The following is a 19765-nucleotide window of genomic DNA, read 5'->3' on the forward strand; positions in this document are numbered from 1 at the left end:
TCCCCCCCCCGGGGGTGGTTGCAACTGTATCTACCCCGAGGGTTGCAACCGAATTGCCCCTGGGGGGGGGCAGTTTGCAATGAAATATCCCCCCCCCCCCCGGGGCAGGTTGCAACTAAATTGCCCCCGGCATGTTGCACCACTTTGCGGGGGGGGGGCGGGTAAAAAAAGGGCCTTTTCCACCCCCTTTCCAAGACTTTGGGACCCCCCCGTCGCCACGAAAAAAAAAGGGGGGGGGCAATAAACCACCTGCCCCCGCAAAGGCCTTACCTGCCTCCGAGCGGAGCCCCAAAACCCTCCGTTCCGGCCCCGAAACGGGCAGCGCTCCCCGCTTTATAGCGCGGCGCAGATGCCGGCCGGTCCCGGGGGGGGTCCTGACCCGCCCAGCGCCCTGACATCATTTTTTTGGCCAGAATGGGGGAAAAAAGTTAAAAAAAGGGTGGGTGGCGGATTATTTTTTTTTGAGGGGGGTGGTGGGGAGGATTTGCCAGAAAAACACCCAAAAAGGGCAGAATTGCAAGTGGGGGGGTGAAAAAAAAAGGCATTCTGTTTTTTTCTCGGGTGCTGAGGGTGCTGAAGTTGCCCCCCCTCCCTCGCCGCCCCCAAAAGCAGCGTTTTTGCCCCCATTTTCCCCCCCATCTGGTTTTGCAGGCAGGGGGGGAGGGTGGCGGCAGCTGCCTGCAGGGACCGGCATTGCGATACCAGCGAGTTGCCAAAAAGAGGCGGAAAACAAGGGGGAAAAAAAAGGGAGGGGTTGCAAAAAAAGAGAAGAAAAAAGCCGCCAAAATTCCCCAAATCCGCGGGAATGACGTCACGTGGGCAGGGAAGCGGGAGCCGCGTCGGAGCGTGTCGCTCCGTGTCTCGGCTTTCCCGGGGCGTTCCCGCCTGGGATGGGGGGGGAGCAAAGCCCGGCGGGCTGGGTGTGAGCGTGGGGGACACGCGTGTTGCTTTGCGTGTGGCGTGTTGCGGGCCAGCGGCACGTAGTTGCATGTAGCGTGTTGCATGCATGTAGCATGTGCGCACGCTACACATTGCATGCATGTAGCACGTTGCATGCATGCATTTTGCTTGCGTGTAGCACGTGTGCATGCCACATGTTGTGTGCATGTAGCATGTTGCGTGCATGCACACTGCGTGCGTGTAGCATGTTGCGTGCGCGTTGCGTGTGGCATGCATATAGCGTGCTGTGTGCCTGTAGGACGTTGTGTGCCTTTAGCATGTTGCGTGCGTGCAGCACCTTGTGTGCACATAGCATGTTGCGTGCATGTCGCATGTTGTGTGCACATAGTATTTTGCATGCATGTAGCTTGTTGTGTGCATGAAGCATGTTGTGTGCATATAGCATGTTGCATGCATGTAGCATGTTGCGTGCGTGTTGCACATTGCATGCATGTACCATGTTGAGTGTGTGGCACTGGACGTGCATGTAGCATGTTGTGTGCACATAGCATGTTGCATGCATGTCGCATGCTGCATGCATTTTGCATGTTGCATGCGTGTACCATGTTGAGTGTGTGGCACATTGCGTGCATGTGCCATGCTGCATGCACATAGTACGTTGCATGCATGTAGCCTGTTGTGTGCATGTAGCATGTTGTGTGCATATGGCATGTTGCTTGCATGTAGCATGTTGTGTGCGTGTTGCACGTTGCATGCATGTACCATGTTGAGTGCGGCACATTGCGTGCATGTAGCATGTAGCGTGCACATAGTATGTTGCATGTATGTAGCCTGTTGTGTGTATGAAGCATGTTGCATGCATGTAGCATGTTGAGTGAGTGTGGCACATTGTGTGCATGTAGCATGTCATGTGCATGTAGCATGTTGCATGAATGTCGCATGCTGCGTGCACATAGCATGCTGCATATATGTAGCTTGTGTGCATGAAGCATGTTGCGTGCATGTAGCATGTTGCATGAATGTCGCATGCTGCGTGCACATAGCATGCTGCATATATGTAGCTTGTGTGCATGAAGCATGTTGCGTGCATGTAGCATGTTGCGTGCATGTGGCACATCGCATGCATGCAGCACATTGTGTGTGTGTAACGTGTGTGCGTATAGCATGTTACATGCATGTAGCTTGTGTGCATGCAGCACGTTGCATGCACGTAGCATGTTATGTGCATGCAACTCGTCGCATACATGTAGCATGTTGCAAATTCCCGTTTTGCCGCCAATTTAGACACAACTTTGCCGCAATTGAAACTTTTGCAAAAAGCCGACACCTTGCAAATTCCCTGGGGACGTTTTGCAGGTGGAAGCGAGACCCGTTTTGCTGCAAATCCAGTCGCACCGATCGAAAATCCAGCAGCGACTCGGCGCTACGGATTCCCGCGTCCCCGTTTGCCTTCCGCGAGGTCAAAATCTGTTTTCCGGCTGTTTCTGTCGTCGTTTTTAACGGAAGGAGAGGCCACGTTTTTCACCTTTATTCTCTCAAAGCCATGGGCGTGTTCCTCCCCCCCCCCCAAAAAAAAGGCTTTGTGGAAAATTTGACCATTCTTTTTTCTTTCTTTCTTTCTTTTTGCTATTTCGTTCGTAAATGCACACAGAGGGCGAGGAATCGTCAATGCATGAATGCAGAGGAGGAGAAATTGCAAATGCACGAATGCAGAGGAGGGGAAATCGTTAATGCACGAATGCAGAGGAGGAGAAATCATAAATGCACGAATGCAGAGGAGGAGAAATCATAAATGCACGAATGCAGAGGAGGAGAAATCGTAAATGCACGAATGCAGAGGAGAAGAAATCATAAATGCATGTAAATGCCCCGACCCCGGAAAGACACGGGAGCCGCCGGGTCTCAGCTGCGCTTTTATTGCTCTGCTGCAGGCCATTGCATCCAGGCGCGCGGCTCCCTCCGGGGCGCGTGCAACAGGGAGGACGGTGGCGGTGGCGACTCCGACGTGGGGGCGCCGGATTTATCTGCGGGAAGGCAGCAGGCTTCATCCGAGCCGGTGGGGGGACCCGCAGCCAAACAGAGCTCGGAGAAAGGTCCCGGGTTTTTGCGCCCCACCTTCCTTTTTCCTTGCCTGTCCCCTCCCGAAAAAAGCCCAACTTACAGCCAGCAATCCGTGTCCTTGGGGATCTGCGGCTCCTCGGTGGGCACCCCGGTCACCTTGAACTCGTTCACCTGGAAGACCCAGCGCCCCGGCACGTTGACGTTGGAGGTCTTCGTGATGTTGATGATGGCGTCGGTGCGGGAGCCCGGGATGTTGTAGAAGTCTTTCTCGTTGCCGCTGTTGAAGCCGGCCTAGAAAAGGGGTGATGAAATGGTTCGGGGTGGTCAACGCCGCCCCACGGAGGTGGGGATGGTCTCCCCGTGGGTGCTCACCCCTCCGAGGTGGCCACAAGTGAGTGGGAGCACCATAGGTCCACCCTGGGGGCTTCATTCACCCCACTGCATCTTCATACCATGGGCGATCCACCTTCTCCTGCCCCCCTGGGATGCTCTTCCACCTTGGACGTTGGTTAGGACATTTGGGGAAGGGAGATCTGGGGCGTGGTGGGGTGTCTGCATCCCAGACGTGACCCCGTGGACCTCCCAATTGCAGGAGGAGCGGACTCACAGTCTGCAGGCGCGGCCTTCACCGCAGCCCAGATGTTTCGGGCTAATTTGGGGACAATTTAGGATGGGATGGACCTCAGGAGGTCCCTAGTGCGTCAGCCCTGCTCAAAGCAAGGCCAACGCCGGCGCCGGGTTGGGTTCTGAACGTCTCCAAGGATGGGGACCGCGCCGGGGTGGCACCATCCTTACTGCAAACCACGTTTTCTTCCTAATATCTAACGGGAGTTGCCTCGCGGCAGCCTTTCGTGGACCTCCAAGAGCCTGGGTCTTCTCGTTAGCTAACGAACGATGCAATTATTTCCCAGCGTGACCCAGGCGCTGGGAGCCAAGTCCCTTCACCCCTCCGGTTTGGCGACACCCAGGCGGGACGTACGTGGGCCGGGGTGCCTCCGAGACCCGTTTCGGGGTCGCCGCCGCTCGCCGTCCCGGAGGCCCACTGGATTTGGTCATAATTGAGGATGATGAAGGAGGTTTTGGTGTCGGTGGTCAGGGCGGCTTGGAAGGTGTTTCCCTGCAAAAGAAGGGGGAGGTGGGAGCATGCGGGGGGTGATGGAGCGGCGAGTAGGTCCACGTAGGATTTGCCTCCAAGGTCTGCACCCAGGTGGGGATTTCACCTGGGTAGAGGGTCTGGAGGACACACGTTAACCTCAACTGTCCTGAAGGCTAATGTGTCAGTGGTGAAGGCCACCACGTTGGTGGTGAAGGCCAATGCATCGGTGGTGAAAGCCCACAAGTTGGACACTAAGGCCAATGTGTCGGTCATGAAAGCCGATGCGTTGGTGGTGAAGGCCAGCTCATTGGTCATGAAGACCAACACATCAGTTGTGAAGGCCACTGTGTCAGTCATGAAGGCCAATGCCTTGGTGGTGAAGGTCGGTGTATTGGTCATGAAGGCCAACACACTGGTAGTGAAGGCCAACCCACTGGTCACGAAGGCCAACGTGTCAGTCGTGAAGGCCAACGTGTCGGTGGTGAAGGCCACGCATTGATGGTGAAAGCCAACAAGGTGGTGGCAAAGGCCAGGGCCTGGGTGGTGAAGGCCAACACATCAAGCACCTGCACCAGAGCAGGTTCTGGCTTAAGCTTGCCCCAACCATCAAACAGATGGTGACTTTAGGGTGTGACTCATTTCACCCGTGGCCACGTGTGTGTGTGTCTCTGCACAGAGCCACGGGGCTAGGTGGGATCCACGAATCTTTACATGTTTAACCTCCTGGACACCATCCCTGAACCTCAAGATGGCTCCCTGGGGTCCGTTCCCCAGCAGCTGTCGGATTAGGGCATCAGAGGGGACATCCCTGCCTTTGGCTGCCATTTACGGGCGCTCGTCCCCTTCCTTCGGGGCGCCTTACCTTGCTGCTGGTGGAGCCGTAGTAGGCCACGTGGTCCCAGGTGGCCACGAAGGCCCACTTGGCGGTGTAGGGGATCGTCGGGAAGTATCGGTTGATGTCCTTGGTGATGCGGCTGAGCAGCGCCGGCTCCGTGGTCTCGCGGTAGAAGACCTCCCCGCCCAGCACGTTGTCCACGTCGCCCCAGTACGGCGCCACGAAAGAGCGCCCGTCGGCCAGGGGGAAGGGGTCAGGGGTGTACTGGTTGACCCGGGAGCCGAAGGAGATCACGCCGTTGTTGTTCACCTGCGAAAGGTGAACGCCTCGTAGGGCCTCCTGTAAGATCTCAGAGGTTCCTCCTGCAGGACCTCCTGCGAGGCCTCACAGGTCCTCCTGCAAGACCTCATAGATCCTTCTGCGAGAACTAGTAGGTCCTTCTGCAAGACCTCACAGGTCCTCCTGCAAGACCTCATAGATCCTTCTGCGAGAACTAGTAGGTCCTTCTGCGAGACCTCACAGGTCCTCCTGCAAGACCTCATAGATCCTCCTGTGAGACCTCTTAGGTCCTCCTGCAAGACCTGCCAGCCCTACGAGGGTGCTTTGACACCCCAGAAACCCTCATGGGAAGGGAACCCGCTCAACCCCACGGGTGGATGGACTGCGCCCACACGAGCCAGGAAAGACAGGCTAAAAGCAGCAGCAAAAAGGGGGGAAAAAGCCGGAAGCTGGAGGGAGAGGCGCAAACGCGACGCGGAGGAAGGTTGCCGCTCACGTACGTAAAGGGACCGGTGTATCTTGCCGTAGAAAGTGAAGGGCGTGGAGATGGGGAGGTTCTTGGACGACCCGTCATCGAGCTTGGGGGTTTTGTGGTCGTGCTGGTCCGGACCGTAGGGGTAGAGCAGAGGCTCTGGAAGGAGGCAGACGAGCCCCTTGGCAGCACCCCGAAAGCATCGCGGAACCCCCCGACCTTCCTCCCCCAACCTTTTTGGGGTGCAGCACGTCCCAGCGTGGGGCTGAGGACCACCAAGTTGGGGGCTTCCCACTCAAAACGGGGGCTCCTTTGCCTCCAAGTCGGGGAACGCCACCAAGGATGGACGTGTTTTGGGTGTCCTACAGACCAGGAGAGACCAGAGCCACCGGGAATGACGCCGGGGGGGGAGGATTGCAACCGCCGAATTAAAGCATCCCGCTTCCGGAGCTGGGACGCATCTCAACAACCTCCTTCCTCCCCGGATTCAAGCCGGAACAGCACAGCTTGGCTCGGAAAAAAACTCCGTTTCGGCAAAAATCCCACCCCCTCGTGCAGCCCCAATACCAACCATCGCCCCGCGCCGGCGCGACGTTCCTCACGGCTCCTGGAGAGGGGGGAAAGGTGAGACTTTAGGGTGATTTTCTTTGCCCCGCACTAGCGGCATCCCCGGGAGCCACCCCGAGGGCTTTGGGGACACTCACCCGCCACCAGGAGCAGGACGGCGACGGAGGGCTTCATCCTCGGCTGAGATAAGAACGGATTGGGGGTTATAAAAGCTCCGAAGCAGCGCCAGACCCGCGCGCGGAGGCGCCGAAGGGACCTCGGACAACGTCTTCGTGCCCCGTGGGAGCCACCTATCCCGAGCGTTTGCAAGCGTTAAGCCGGCGGGGTTGTTTTTCCCTAATTTTTCCTCACTGTCTGATCATGAGGACTAACAGACACATCGGAAACGCGGATGCTTTTAGCCCTCAAGTCCTTGTGCATCACCCTGGGGCTGATCCCAAGGGTCTTTCTGCAGGGGGAATCACTTCCCGTAGCAAAATTGGACACATATCAGTGCTTTGGGGCGTTTTGCACCCAAAATTCCCCAACCTAGCTGCTCCCTCTGTCCGAGGACGGGAAACTGAGGCACGGGAAAGGATGCATGATGCTCCTGGAGAAAGTCCCTGCTGGCGGGAGAGGTGACAGTGCCGCTCAGGCCGTGCATCCCGCGTGATAAAACTCTGCATCCGGTGCAAAAATTTAACTCTTTGCACCAGCTCGCTGGTCCTTTTTGGGAGCGTTTTGCAGCATTTTTGGCCCCAGGGCGAGGAAAAACCATCTCTTACCTTCGGATGCTCCTGCCTCCCGCTCGCGACGGGGCCGCGCAATGCGGTCGGGGAGAAGCCCACCGCTGCTTTTAATACGCAGCCCCCCGGTGCCAAGTCCCGTTTTCCATGGAAATCGGAGGTGCCAGAAACCGGGGTGGGGGGGAGCCAGGGGAGCCGAGGCGCTGGCTCAGCAGATCCGTTGGCTCCTGCCGAGGGCTTCTGCATCCAAGATAAGGATTTGGCAAAGAGGCCGCTCCAGCTGCGACCAGGCGGCTGACAGTTCTCGGAAATTCCCAGCAGGGATTTTTCCATGGAAAGCGAACCCCTCCTTTTGTTCCCCCCCAACACCACCTCTGCTGGGAGCAGGGGGTCACCGTGGAGGCATCCATATGCACGTGCCCACCACCTTTCCTGGTACCCTCGGAGAGCTGGAACGTCCTGGCGGTGCAGGTTTGGTGTGGACACCGAAGCTCCAGGAGATGGTGGAGCAGGTGGGACAACCTGGACATCGCTGGGTTTGCAGCGGGGACGGCGCGCGAGCAGCACGGATGCATCTTCCCAGCTTGTCCACGCGCCGGTGATTAAGATCAGCTCACGCGGACCGTGCCGCTGTGTGTCCCCGGCCGCCGCGGAGAGGAGATCCGCTCGGGAGCTTGCAACAATCCTGCAATCCCAGGCGCATCGGATTTAAGGAGGCGGGGAGGCGCCGCGAAGTGCACGGAGAGGGCATCCCGGTGACCGGGCCACGGCGCCGCTTGCCAAGAAGGTCGCGCGTGCACAACACCAGCTGCAAGATGTCGTGGGCTGGCCCCCGCCGTCACGTTCTCCTGAAGTTCCCGGGAAGCCTGCGCTCTTTCACAATCCCGCTGCGCCAGATCCAAGCCCCTGCCTTATCTCCTTCCGCCAGCTTCCCCCTTGGATCTACCTCCGCGCTCGGTCCCTGGGGGCTGCTCCATCAAAAGCAGGACTCGCCTGGTGGAGCCAAAACGCTGCTCCCGCTGCTGTCGGGGGATGAGCACGAGGAGTTCCCTGGAAATCGGAGATAAGCAGCCTCCGGCTATAAAAGGGGGAGCCGCTGGAAGCCCCCGCGCACTCGCTGCCTCCGTGCTGCCGGCTCCATGCGTTTCGCCGAGAGGAAGGAGAAGCGCTGAAGCAGCCAGGAGCCTGTGGGTAAGCGGCTCTGCTTCGCACCTCGCTCGCGTTTCGGTTGCCCCTCGGGCATTTCGGTCGCATCACTCAGACTTTGCGGTTGCATCTGCCTTGCATTTTGGCTGCACCTCGCTTGCATTTTCCTTGCACCTCCCTTCTCATTTTGGTTGCACATCACTCACATTTTGGTTGCACCTCACTTGCATTTTGCTTGCATCTCGCTTGCATTTTGCTTACACCTCTCGTGCTTTGGTTGCACCTCACTTGTGTTTTGGCTGCACCTCGCTTGCATTTTGGTTGCACCTCACTCACATTTTGGTTGCACCTATCTCACATTTTGGCTGCACCTTGCTTGCATTTTGGTTGCACCTCACACATTTTGGTTGCATCTCGCTTGCATTTTGGTTGCACCTCACTTGCACTTTGCTTGCATCTTGCTTGCATTTTGGCTGCACCTCCCTTGCATTTTGGTTGCACCTCACTCACATTTTGCTTGCACCTCTCTTGCACTTTGCTTGCACTTGTCTCGCATTTTGGTTGCACCTCGCTTGCATTTTGCTTGCACCTCGCTTGCATTTTGCTTGCACCTCTCTCGTGCTTTGGTTGCACCTCGCTTGTGTTTTGGCTGCACATTGCTTGCATTTTGGTTGCACCTCACTCAGATTTTGCTTGCACCTATCTCACATTTTGGCTGCACCTCACTCACATTTTGGTTGCACCTCCCTTCTCGTTTTGGTTACATCTCGCTTGCATTTTGGTTGCACCTCTCTTGTGTTTTGGCTGTACCTCGCTTGTGTTTTGCTTGCACCTCTCTCGTGCTTTGGTTGCACCTCGCTTGTATTTTGGTTGCACCTCTCTCACATTTTGGCTGCACCTCCTTTGCATTTTGGTTGCACCTCCTTCACATTTTGGTTGCACCTCACTCAGATTTTGCTTGCACCTCTCTCGCATTTTGGTTGCACCTTGCTTGCATTTTGCTTGCACCTCTCTCGCGTTTTGGCTGCACCTTGCTTGCATTTTGCTTGCACCTCACTCATATTTCGGTTCCACGTCTCTCGCGTTTTGCTTGCATCTCGCTTTCATTTTGCTTGCACCTATCTCACATTTTGGCTGCACCTCGCTTGCATTTTGGTTGCACATCCTTCACATTTTGGTTGCACCTCTCGCGCGTTTTGCTTGCACATCGCTTGCATTTTGGTTGCACCTCACTCACATTTTGTTGCACCTCTCTCGCGTTTTGCTTTCATCTCACTTGCATTTTGGTTGCACCTCACTCACATTTTGGTCGCACTTCGCTTGCATTTTGCTTGCACCTCTCTCATGTTTTGGTGGCATCTCTATCACATTGTGGTTGCATCTCTCTTGTGTTTTGCTTGCACCTCGCTCACGTTTTGGCTGCACCTCCCTTGCATTTCGGTTGCACCTCGCTCACATTTTGCTTGCACCTCTCTCGCATTTTTCTTGCACCTCCCTTGCATTTCTGCTAGGTCCCAAAGCTGCTGAGATCCCGGCGTTGCCTTATCCGAGCAAAACAAGGCGCCGGTGATCCCCAAGCAGAGTCCCAGCAAGGTTTAAACCCACTTTTGCCCTACTCTGCCTGTTATTTCTGTCTCTCCGTGAGGTTTTATCCATGGTCCACGCTCAGATACCTTCTGGGTGCTCTCGGGGGGCATCAGCCTCCGTATTAACCCCGGGGCAAGGTTAGATGAAGGCAATTCTTCGTCCCCACTGTCAGGACTTGGTAGAATCGAAGCCTCAACCCACCTGTAGGCTCCCGTTGTGGTCAACGGAGAGGCAGCAGCACCCAACGATCCTCCCGAGGTTGACGGGAAGGCTTGTCCCCATGACCTGCCCTGCTCCCCTTGGGTTTCTTTGGTGATTTTGAGGGTCTTTCCACCCTAGGGAGACTTCACGGGCAGCAGCCATGAGATCTCCAGGTTGCTGGGACTTCTCGGGAGGGTTTGCTGGCCATGGGGGGAGAAGGACGGGGTCTCCTAGGGGTTAGAACCGCCTGGGCACCTCCTCAGGAGCACGGGTTTGGGAGCCATGGGGTTAAAAGTGGTGGCAAGAGGACACCTCGGAGCTTCGCCGGGGGTCTGGGAGAGGTTGGGGAGGGGGTGAGGTGGGGAACTAGCCCTCGGCAGCCTGGCGTCTTCTCAGCTGGATCCACACTTAAACCTTTTTGCTTTTTTGGTGATTTTTGGGGTGTTTTTTTCTGTTTCCAGCGATGGCGACAGGCAGGACGCTGCTTCTCCCAGCCTGGCTGGCCCTCGTGTGCGGTGAGCAACCAACCCCAACCCTGTTTTCGCGCCCGTTGCCCGTTGCTGCAAGCCAGGAGCCGGGGAGGGATGTCCCCGTGCCCTGGCGTCCTCTTCTTTCAGTGTCCCCAACACTGTCGAATCCCCCTCGAGCTCCGGATAGCTCAAGACCCCCCAAAAGCACCACGTCCCTGCAGGTCTCCCAATCTCCTCCTGGCCGGGACGTGCTGCTTCCACCCTGGCTTCAAAACGATGACAAAAAAGCCCCCGTTACCCGTCTCTTTTTTAGGACTTTCGACGGCATATTTCCGCGGCAAGGAATTCATCACTGTCTTCCCACAAAATGACCAGGAGAGCGTCCAGGCAGGCCTCAGCCTGCTCTTCTCCGCTTATTACGACGCGACCAAGGTCACGGTGACGGTGAACAAGGGCAACTTCAAGAGAGAGGTCACTGTCGGCAAAGACCAGACGGTCTCCCTGCCTGTGCCAAGAGACATGGAGCTGATCGGCAGCCGCACCTTCGATAAAACCCTCTTGATCCAGGCCAACAAGGAGATCTCCGTGGTCGCCGTGAGCTCCAAGCAGCACAGCACCGGCGCCACCACCGTCTTGCCCGTCGAGAAGCTGGGCACCGAGTATTACGTGGTGACGCCGGTGGGCATCAACAACGACAAGGTGAAGGAGTTTGCCGTCGTAGCCGGGAAGCAGGGGGCGGCCGTCGTCATCACCGTCAAAGGTGACGTCTACTACCGAGGGGCGATGCATTCCTCCGGGTCGACTGTGCACGTCAACCTGGCGCCCTACAAGAGCTTGCAGCTGCAAACCACCAAGAGCCTGTCGGGCACCAAGGTCACGTCAAACGAGGCCGTGGCCGTCCTCAGCGGCCACAGTTGCGTTCAGGTGAACTCCTATTGCGACTACGCCATCGAGCAGCTGCTGCCCGTCTCCAGCTGGGGAAACGAGTACATCGTCCCCCCCGTGCCCATGCAAACCGAATCCGACTTGGTCTACGTCGTGGCGCCTCGCAGGACCACCATCACCTACCGCCTGGGCAGCTCCCAAGCCTCGGAGAACGTCGTGGCCGGGGATGTGCAAGAATTCAAGCTCCAGCACAACACCCCGTTCTACGTGACCGCTCCGGCCGGCATCCAGGTGATCTACTTCTTTACCGGAATCAGGAAGGGCGTCTCGAGGCAAGATCCCTTCCTGGTCAACATCCCTCCGGTCTCGAGCTACTGCACCTCCTACAGTATCAGCAGCTTGGACGACTTCGAGAGCCACATCCTCCTCGTAGCGCAACACTCGGACACCAGCGCCATCAAGTTCAACAAGAAGCTCATCGGAAACATCCCCTGGCGGATGATTCCCGGCTTGGACTATTCCTGGGCCATGTATAGCATGAGCAAGAGCACGGAAGCGGATAGCATCGAGCACAGCCGGTCGCCCTTCGGCGTGCTGGTCTTCGGCTTCCAAAATTACAAGGGCTACGGCTTTGCGGGCCTTTGCGCCACACGTAAGTAGCGCGAGCGCGCGCATGCGAGGTACCTTGGATGCGACAAACCACTGGGGACGGCTGTTTTGTGGCCGTATACACTTAAATCTTACAGGTGGAGAGTTGCCGCCTCGCGGATCACCCAACCTTTTCTCGCGCTTCCTTACCGGCCACCTCTTCTGCTTTTCCCCAGCTACTTCTCCACCTTCCTGCGCCGACCTCGAATGCAAGGAACACGAGACGTGCACGGTGGTCAAAGGCAATCCCACGTGCGTGAAGGACACCGAATCCATCTGCTGGGCCACCGGCGACCCCCACTACCGCACCTTCGACGGGAAGAACTTTGACTTCATGGGCACGTGCACCTACACCCTCTCCAAGACCTGCACCTCGGACGCGAGCCTCCCCGTCTTCAGCGTTGAGGCCAAGAACGAGAACCGGGGCAACACGCAGGTTTCCTACGTGGGCTCCGTGACCGTCCGCGTCTACGACATCGTCATCACCGTGGTCAGAGGCGAGACCGGGATCGTGAGGGTAGGCAGGAATTCAAACGACGCCACGTGGGCGTCGCGTGGGCATTTCTGGCTTTGCGGGGAAAGGGCCTTTGCCACCTTGTTGCGGGTGAGGGTCAAAGCAGGGCCGATATCGTGTCTCGAGACCCGTGGTCTGCAGAAACACCTCGGAGCTAGATGCCTTTTATCTTCTCACGGCGCCCGATTTGTCTTCCAGGTGAACAACCAGCGCTCCCGCCTCCCCATCTCCCTCGCCGACGGGAAGCTCAAGGTGTACCAGAACGGCGACTCCGTGCTCATCAAAACCGACTTCCTGCTGAAGGTCTTCTTCGACTGGGACCACCACCTGGTGGTGAAGATCCCCAGCAAGCTCTCCAACAAGGTGTGCGGGCTGTGCGGCAACAGCAACGGCGACCCGCGGGACGACGCCACCACCCCCGACGGCTTGCTGGCTTCCGACCCCGTGGAGCTGGGCAGGAGCTGGAAGGTGGACGACGGCGACCGCTTCTGCTGGGACGACTGCAACGGCGAATGCAAGACCTGCAGCCCCAAGCAGATTATCAAGTACAAGGCGGACACCTCCTGCGGCTTGCTCACCAAGAAGTCGGGGCCCTTCCAGCGCTGCCACGCCACCATCGACCCCAAAGTCTACCTGGACAACTGCGTCTACGACCTCTGCATGAACGATGGGCTCCAATCCGTGCTGTGCCAGGTCCTGAAGACCTACGCGGACAAATGCCGGGAGGCGGAAATCGCCATTTCCGACTGGAGGACCCCTTCGCAGTGCCGTGAGTAGCACCCGGTGGGCCGCAGCCGTGATGCGAACGGGTCGAGGATGGGCGACTCCTTCCCAAATCCTTCGGCCTCGGGTGCCGGTTTTCATCCCCCCCGGCTTCAGCTGCCTGCCTTGTTGGCTGAACCCTTCCCTCGCTTCAGGAGCTGCGACCTTCTGGGCTCTTCCCACCACAGCTCTTGGGTTTATTTGTCCTCCAGCCAGGCCGAGCGTGACATTTTGCAGCCTCCCAACGTGAGATCACACCCTTTTTTCCTTGACCTTCCCTCAGTAGAAGACCCTGGTGGCCAAGCTCTAGGGTGCGCAGATAGGGCATAATTACGGTGAGGTGGGACGGGAATGAGCAGAAAGCACCCAAATAAGGGAAACTGCCCCGAGTGGGACCTTCATCCCTCTCTAGTGCTCTCTGTCACCCAAGAGAGATGGCGCCCAGGTGTTTTGAAGCAGGTGGCACAAAATCGTGCCCCAAAACGTTGTGGGGTCCCAGCCAGCCAGATTCCAGGCCCCCCAAAAAGCGCTCTCGCACGTCGTCTAGCTCCAGAAAGCCCAGGCAGATCTTCTTAGCGCTCTGCTGAGCTTCTCGGCACCAAGGAGCAAGATGCCAACCTTGTCCGCAATGTCCCGTCCCTTCGACAGCCATGTCCTGCCCGGAGAACAGCGTCTACACGGCCTGCGGCCCCGCTTGCCCCGCTACCTGCAACGACCTCGTGACGTCCACCGAGTGCCAGTCTCTGGCCTGCGTCGAGACCTGCGCCTGCCGCGAGGGCTTCGTGCTGGACGCCGGCAAGTGCATCCCCAAGGCCGAGTGCGGCTGCGCGTACGAGGGCCGCCTCTTCGCCCCCGGCGAGGAGTTCTGGGCCGACGACGCCTGCACGAGACACTGCGTCTGCGACGCCACGAGCCGGCAGGCCAAGTGCCGAGACGCCGGCTGCCGCATCGGCGAGCAGTGCCGCGTGGAGAAGGGCATCCTGGATTGCTACCCCGTGAGCTACGGCACCTGCTCGGCGGCGGGACGCACCCACTACCAGACTTTCGACGGCAGCAGGTTCGTCTTCCAAGGCAGCTGCCTCTACCAGCTTGCCGGGCTGTGCAAGAAGAGCCAAGGCTTAGTGGACTTCCAGGTGCTCGTCCAGAACGGCCACCAGGACAACCAGCATCTCTCCGCCATCGCTTTCGTGCAAGTCAAAGTCTACGGCGGCGACATCGCGATCAGCCAGAAGCACCCTGGCAAAATCATGGTGAGTTTCGCGAGTGTTGCTTTATTTAATCGTGAAGTTCTTCGCTTTCCGCTCTTCGCCCTGACCTCGCTTCTCCCGTCTTCTTCTGCACCGCCTAACGCTTAACGTATATCTCCAGCCGCGTTACTAAGATCCAAAGCTACCGGGACTTTTTGCCCTGCCCAATTCAACATGAGGTTGAGTTGCCTAAATACCAGGATCTCCACCCAAACCGGTCACCCGCCGGTAGAGCGGTGCGTAACATGAGCCGTTGGAGCCTGGTGCACAGCTGGTCTCATTCCTGGTGGGTTGGGCAGATGGGTGAATCCTCAAATTGTTCTCATAACTGCATGGGGCCCTTTCGGCCGGATCCTAGATCTTTGAGGCTGGGCGAGATGTCACCCACTGGTCCCGTCGGCTGCTGATCCCTCTGCATTTGCCCCCAGGTCGATAACTTGCTGGTCAACCTGCCGTATCGCACCAGAGGCGGGAAGGTCTCCGCCTACCAAGGCGGGCGGCAGGCGGTGGTGGAGACGGACTTCGGGCTCACCGTCACCTACGACTGGCAGAGCCAGGTCACCGTGTCGGTGCCCGGCAGCTACGCGGGCGCCCTGTGCGGCCTCTGCGGCAACTTCGACGGCAACGCCGGCAATGAGCTGCTGCTGAAGGACGGCCAAGCGACGTCCAACCCGACCACCTTCGGGCACAGCTGGAAGGTGAAGGACATACCAGGCTGCGTGGAGCTGCCGCAGGACAAATGCCCCACGCTCGCAGAGGCGCTGCAGTACCAGGACACCCTTAGGAAGGGCTGCAGGATCATCTCGAGCCCCGATGGTCCTTTCAGAGCGTGCCACAGAAAGGTGGACCCCGAGCCGTACTTCCAAAGCTGCGTGAGCGACTTCTGCTTCTTCCAAGACCAGCCAGATGTGACCTGCCCGCTCATCGCCAGCTACGCCGCGGCCTGCCAAGCTGCCGGCGTGGCGACCGCAAGGTGGAGGACGGCCGATTTCTGCAGTGAGTAGAGACGGCTTGAGGGTCTCCTCGCGTGGTGGTGGGCATCCAAGCGTCCGTTGGGCTTGCGAGAGGCAAAGGGAGCCCCGGTTCGGGTGCGACTCCACGTGGGGAGGAGCCGGACGGAGGTGGGGACCGTCTCACCTCGCCGGAGATGGTCGGGGTGGGATTCACGACACCCAGAAGCCTATGTTGGTCACCTCGTGTCCACCTGCAGAAAGAAACCCTTGCGGGGAACGACTTGTCCCACCTCAAGGTGGGCCGCTACGATGGGTCAAATGGTTTAGTCCCTATAAGCACCGTTTTTTGGGGGGTTTGGGGGTGAAACGGATCAAAAAATCTACACCTGGGGAGACCTAACCCCCATCTTTCCCCCCGCCACCGCCGCCCCCAAGTTCTCCGCCATCGAACCCGAAATTTCTTTGCCGCTAATGAGTCTTCACGTCTCGTGGCAGGTATCTCGTGTCCCGCCAACAGCCACTACGAGTCGTGTTCCCGAGGCTGCGGCCAGACCTGCAGCAGCCTTTACGCCCCGGTGCAGTGCTCGGAGCGGTGCTGGGAGGGCTGCGTGTGCAACGAGGGCTTCGTGCTCAGCGGCGACCGCTGCGTGCCCATGTCGCAGTGCGGCTGCCTCCACCAAGGTCTCTACTACCAGCTGGAGGAGACTTTCCTGCCCACGTGCTGGCAGCAGTGCCAGTGCCAGGCCGGCGGGGCCGTGCAGTGCCAGAACTCATCCTGCGTCGTGGAAAGCGACTGCAAAATCGTCGACGGCGTCCGGAAATGCGAAGCCTCCGGCACGGCCCTGTGCGTGGTCACCGGTGACCGCCAGTACATCTCCTACGACGGCCTGGCCTTCGAGGTGCCCGGCGCCTGCTCCTACGTCCTCACCAAGACCTGCGGCGACGACAGCGATCTGACGCCCTTCGTCGTGACGGTGGAGAAGGAGCCCGAGAAGACGACGAAGGGCTCCATCATCAAAGCGTTGACCGTCCGCGTCTACGGGCTTGCGTTGACCCTGCTCCAAGGGAAGATGGAAACCGTCATGGTAAGACCGCAGGTCACGTTACCGCTTTTTTGGGGGGCAAATGTGCGGGGGGCCAAAGGTTTGGTCTTCCATCGTGTCGAGGAGATGAAAACCCCTTCTGCTTCTCCTTCGTGTTGGGCAGGTCTCACCCCTTCTGCTTCTCCTTTGCATTGGGCAGATCTCACCCCTTCTGCTTCTCCTTCGCATTGGGCAGGTCTCACCCCTTCTGCTTCTCCTTCGCATTGGGCAGGTCTCACCCCTTCTGCTTCTCCTTCACGTTGGGCAGGTCTCACCCCTTCTGCTTCTCCTTCACGTTGGGCAGGTCTCACCCCTTCTGCTCTTCCTTCACATTGGGCAGGTCTCACCCCTTCTGCTCTTCCTTCACATTGAGCAGGTCTCACCCCTTCTGCTCTTCCTCCACATTGAGCAGGTCTCACCACTTTACCTCCTCCATGTTGAGCAGGTCTCATCCCTACCCCGCCATGAAGCAACACGCGTCCACCTTCACCATCCAGTTGCCACGTGGTGGCCAAAAGCTCATGAGCAACCTCCAAGGTGTCTCACCCGACGCATTTTGGCCTCCTTTCTCCCCAACCTTCCGCTCACCGGCGGCCTTTCTCTCTCCCGGCCCTAGGTGGACAACATCACCTACAACCTGCCCGCCATCCTCCGGGACGGCCAGGTCTCCGTGCTGCGCCACGGAGCCGACGTGCTGCTTCTCACCGACTTCGGCCTCACCTTACGCTACGACCTGCAGCACGCGGCCACCGTGGCGGCGCCGGCGACCTACCGGGGCCGACTCTGCGGGCTGTGCGGCAACCGTGACCGCCAGCGGGCCAACGACTGGCTCCTGCCCGACGGCCGCCCTGCCGCCACCGCCGCCGTCTTCGGCGCCGCGTGGCAGGAGCAACCCGCCCAACCTTGCGCCGACGCGTGCGGCGACGGCGGCTGCCCCAGCTGCCCGGCGGAGCGGGAAGCCGTGCTGCGGCGTGACGACCACTGCGGGCTGCTGGTGGCCGCCGGGGGACCTTTGGCCGCTTGCCACGCTGCCCTCGACCCGGCGCCCTTTTTCCACACCTGCCTGCGTGACGGCTGCCTGGCTGCCGCCGACAGCGCCCTGCTCTGCCGCAGTGTCCGTAGCTATGCCGCTGCCTGCGCCGACGTCGGCATCACCGTCCGGCCCTGGCGGGAACCTGCCTTCTGCCGTAAGCCCCAGGAGGGAGCGAGCGGAAAATATAGATATAGACATATAAAAATATATATATGCATCCTCTGGTGTGTATATATATATATATGTATATATATGTGTATATAAATATATATATATGCATCCTCTGGGGCAGGAAACTTTATATATATATATATATATATAAATATAAAATATATATAAAATATATATAAATATATATATCTGCAACCTCCAAAGGAGGAAATTTTATCCATATAGCTCCAAAAATAGATATACATTTGCACGCTCCGGGGGGAGGCAATTTCGCACGCGCTCGATCGGGCGAAGCCGCGGGGAGGAACCCAGTGATTAATGGCTCTTGGCAAGCACCGAGATGTCGCCCGGGCCCGGATCCACATTAGTTCTTTTTCCCACCCATCCCTGTTTTCCGGGATTATCCGATTTGTATTTTTTTGCTTTTTTTTCCTCTTTTCCGCCCCGTCCAGCCCCGAGCTGCCCTGCTAACAGCACCTACTCGCTCTGCGCCGACCTCTGCGCCGGCAGCTGTGCCAGCCTCGGCGCCCGCTGCCCCGAGGGCTGCGCCGAAGGGTGCCGCTGCGCCGAGGGCCTCCTCTTCGACGGGCGCCGCTGCGTGCCCGCCGAGCGCTGCGGCTGCTTCCAGGACGGCCGCTACTACCAGGTAAATCCCGCTTTGGTTTTTTGGGAGTCATTCCTCATTTTCCGCCTTTTTTTAATTCTTGCACTTCTTCGCCTTTTGGGTTTTGCTTTGCATCCTTCTCCCTGCGCGTCGCAACGCAGTCGTTGCACCATCTGCATGCAATGCCCCGGTGCACGCAAAAAAACAAAGCAGAACGGGGTTAAAAAAAGTGCTTTTCTTTCATTTTTTCCCTCCGCTTGAGGCGAAAGTGCAAAGTTTTGTATTTTTAGCAAAGTCGCTGGGAGCGGAGGCGCCGCCCCGTTTTTCTCCCTGCCGGGTCTCCCAGGGTCGGGGAAAAAGGAAAGCACTGAAACGCTGCAAAGCAGCCCCCAAATCCACTTCACGTGCAAAGAGTTGGCAAAAACCACACGGTTTTGCGTTTTTTGGCTGCTTTTCCCGCGTGTCTTAGTCACGGTGCGAATGCACGGTTAAAGGGAGTTTGCAAAAGAGGCAAGTTTTTGCATTTTGACCGTTTTCCCGCGCGTCTCGGTCGACCCCAAAGTGCTCCCGGTTCCCTTTCCATGCAAAGAGTTTGCAAAAAACGCAATTTTTTTGCATTTTCACCAATCTCTCCTGGTTTTCCACCACTCCCAAAGCAGTTGCAATTCCCTTTCCGTGCAAAGACTTTGCAAAAGATGCGATTTTTTGCATTTGGACCATTTTCCCATGCGTCTCGATCCCGGCGTGATGCAAAACGAGCTGGACACTCACTTAAATCTCCTGTTTTTCCCCCCACCGTGGAAGGCTATTTTTGACAACGGCTTTTTCCCCTCGTGGGGGATCGCGGTGGGGGGGATTTGGGGGCGAGGGGGGAGTGAAACGGGGCCCCCCCCGGACACTGCATTTCCTGCTCCCGGCGCAGCCTGGTGAGGAGACGTTGACGGAGTCGTGCCACCGCCGCTGCACCTGCGTCACCGGCCAGGGGCTGCGCTGCGACGCTCACGCCTGCACTGACGACGAGACCTGCGAGATCCGCAACGGCGCCTGGTCCTGCGTCAAGCAGGGTGAGGCCGAGGGCGGCGGCGGCAGGATGCGGGAATTCCCGACGCGACTTTCGGATTTTTCCCGCGCTCAATTTTTCCCCCTCGGCTCTAAATTTGTCTCGGTAGCGTGGGAAAAAATAACAACCTGCCTCCAAGTTTTCCCCTTTATCGCGGGGGCAAAGATGCTTCTGATGTTTTTTCTCCATGTCGTGGGGAAAATCCCTCCAAATTCTCCTCTGCATCGTGGGAAAAATCCCTCCAAATTCTCCTCTGTATCGTAGGAAAAATCCCTCCAAATTCTCTCCGGACCGCGGGAAAAAACTACCACCAACTTTCCGCACTGCGGGGAAAAAAAACCACCTCCTATTTTTCCCTCCCCATTTTTGGCCAAAACCACCTCCAAATCCTTCTCCACATCGCTGGAAAAATCCTTCCAAATTCTCCTCTGTATCGTGGGAAAAATCCCTCCAAATTCTCCTCTGTA

General features: G+C 57.9%; 2 protein-coding genes across 2 annotated transcripts in view; one reads left to right on the forward strand and one right to left on the reverse strand.

Annotated features, from left to right (window-relative positions):
* Nucleotides 1-2504: 2504 nt before the first annotated feature.
* LOC136995516 (alpha-tectorin-like) lies at nt 2505-7100 on the reverse strand. Its single transcript, XM_067316777.1, has 8 exons — nt 6975-7100; nt 6348-6390; nt 6215-6250; nt 5672-5802; nt 4920-5201; nt 3941-4078; nt 3062-3252; nt 2505-2924 (listed from the first exon to the last, which is right to left on the reverse strand). Exons 2-8 carry the CDS (start codon nt 6382-6384, stop codon nt 2921-2923), a joined length of 819 nt encoding a protein of 272 aa, XP_067172878.1. The 5' UTR covers nt 6385-6390; nt 6975-7100; the 3' UTR covers nt 2505-2920.
* Nucleotides 7101-8050: 950 nt separating this feature from the next.
* Nucleotides 8051-19765, forward strand: part of LOC106498969 (IgGFc-binding protein-like) — a 28262-nt gene continuing 16547 nt past the window's right edge. Inside the window, exons 1-11 of the mRNA XM_067316798.1 lie at nt 8051-8126; nt 10331-10384; nt 10653-11876; nt 12049-12389; nt 12585-13155; nt 13797-14398; nt 14824-15391; nt 15844-16433; nt 17047-17617; nt 18003-18280; nt 19161-19302. Of these exons, the coding sequence (XP_067172899.1) occupies nt 10333-10384; nt 10653-11876; nt 12049-12389; nt 12585-13155; nt 13797-14398; nt 14824-15391; nt 15844-16433; nt 17047-17617; nt 18003-18280; nt 19161-19302 (4939 nt within the window). The 5' untranslated portion in view covers nt 8051-8126; nt 10331-10332. The remainder of the gene's footprint in view (nt 8127-10330; nt 10385-10652; nt 11877-12048; nt 12390-12584; nt 13156-13796; nt 14399-14823; nt 15392-15843; nt 16434-17046; nt 17618-18002; nt 18281-19160; nt 19303-19765) is intronic.

This window comes from Apteryx mantelli, unplaced genomic scaffold, assembly GCF_036417845.1.
Source record: "Apteryx mantelli isolate bAptMan1 unplaced genomic scaffold, bAptMan1.hap1 HAP1_SCAFFOLD_122, whole genome shotgun sequence".
NCBI classification, from domain to species: Eukaryota; Metazoa; Chordata; class Aves; order Apterygiformes; family Apterygidae; genus Apteryx; species Apteryx mantelli.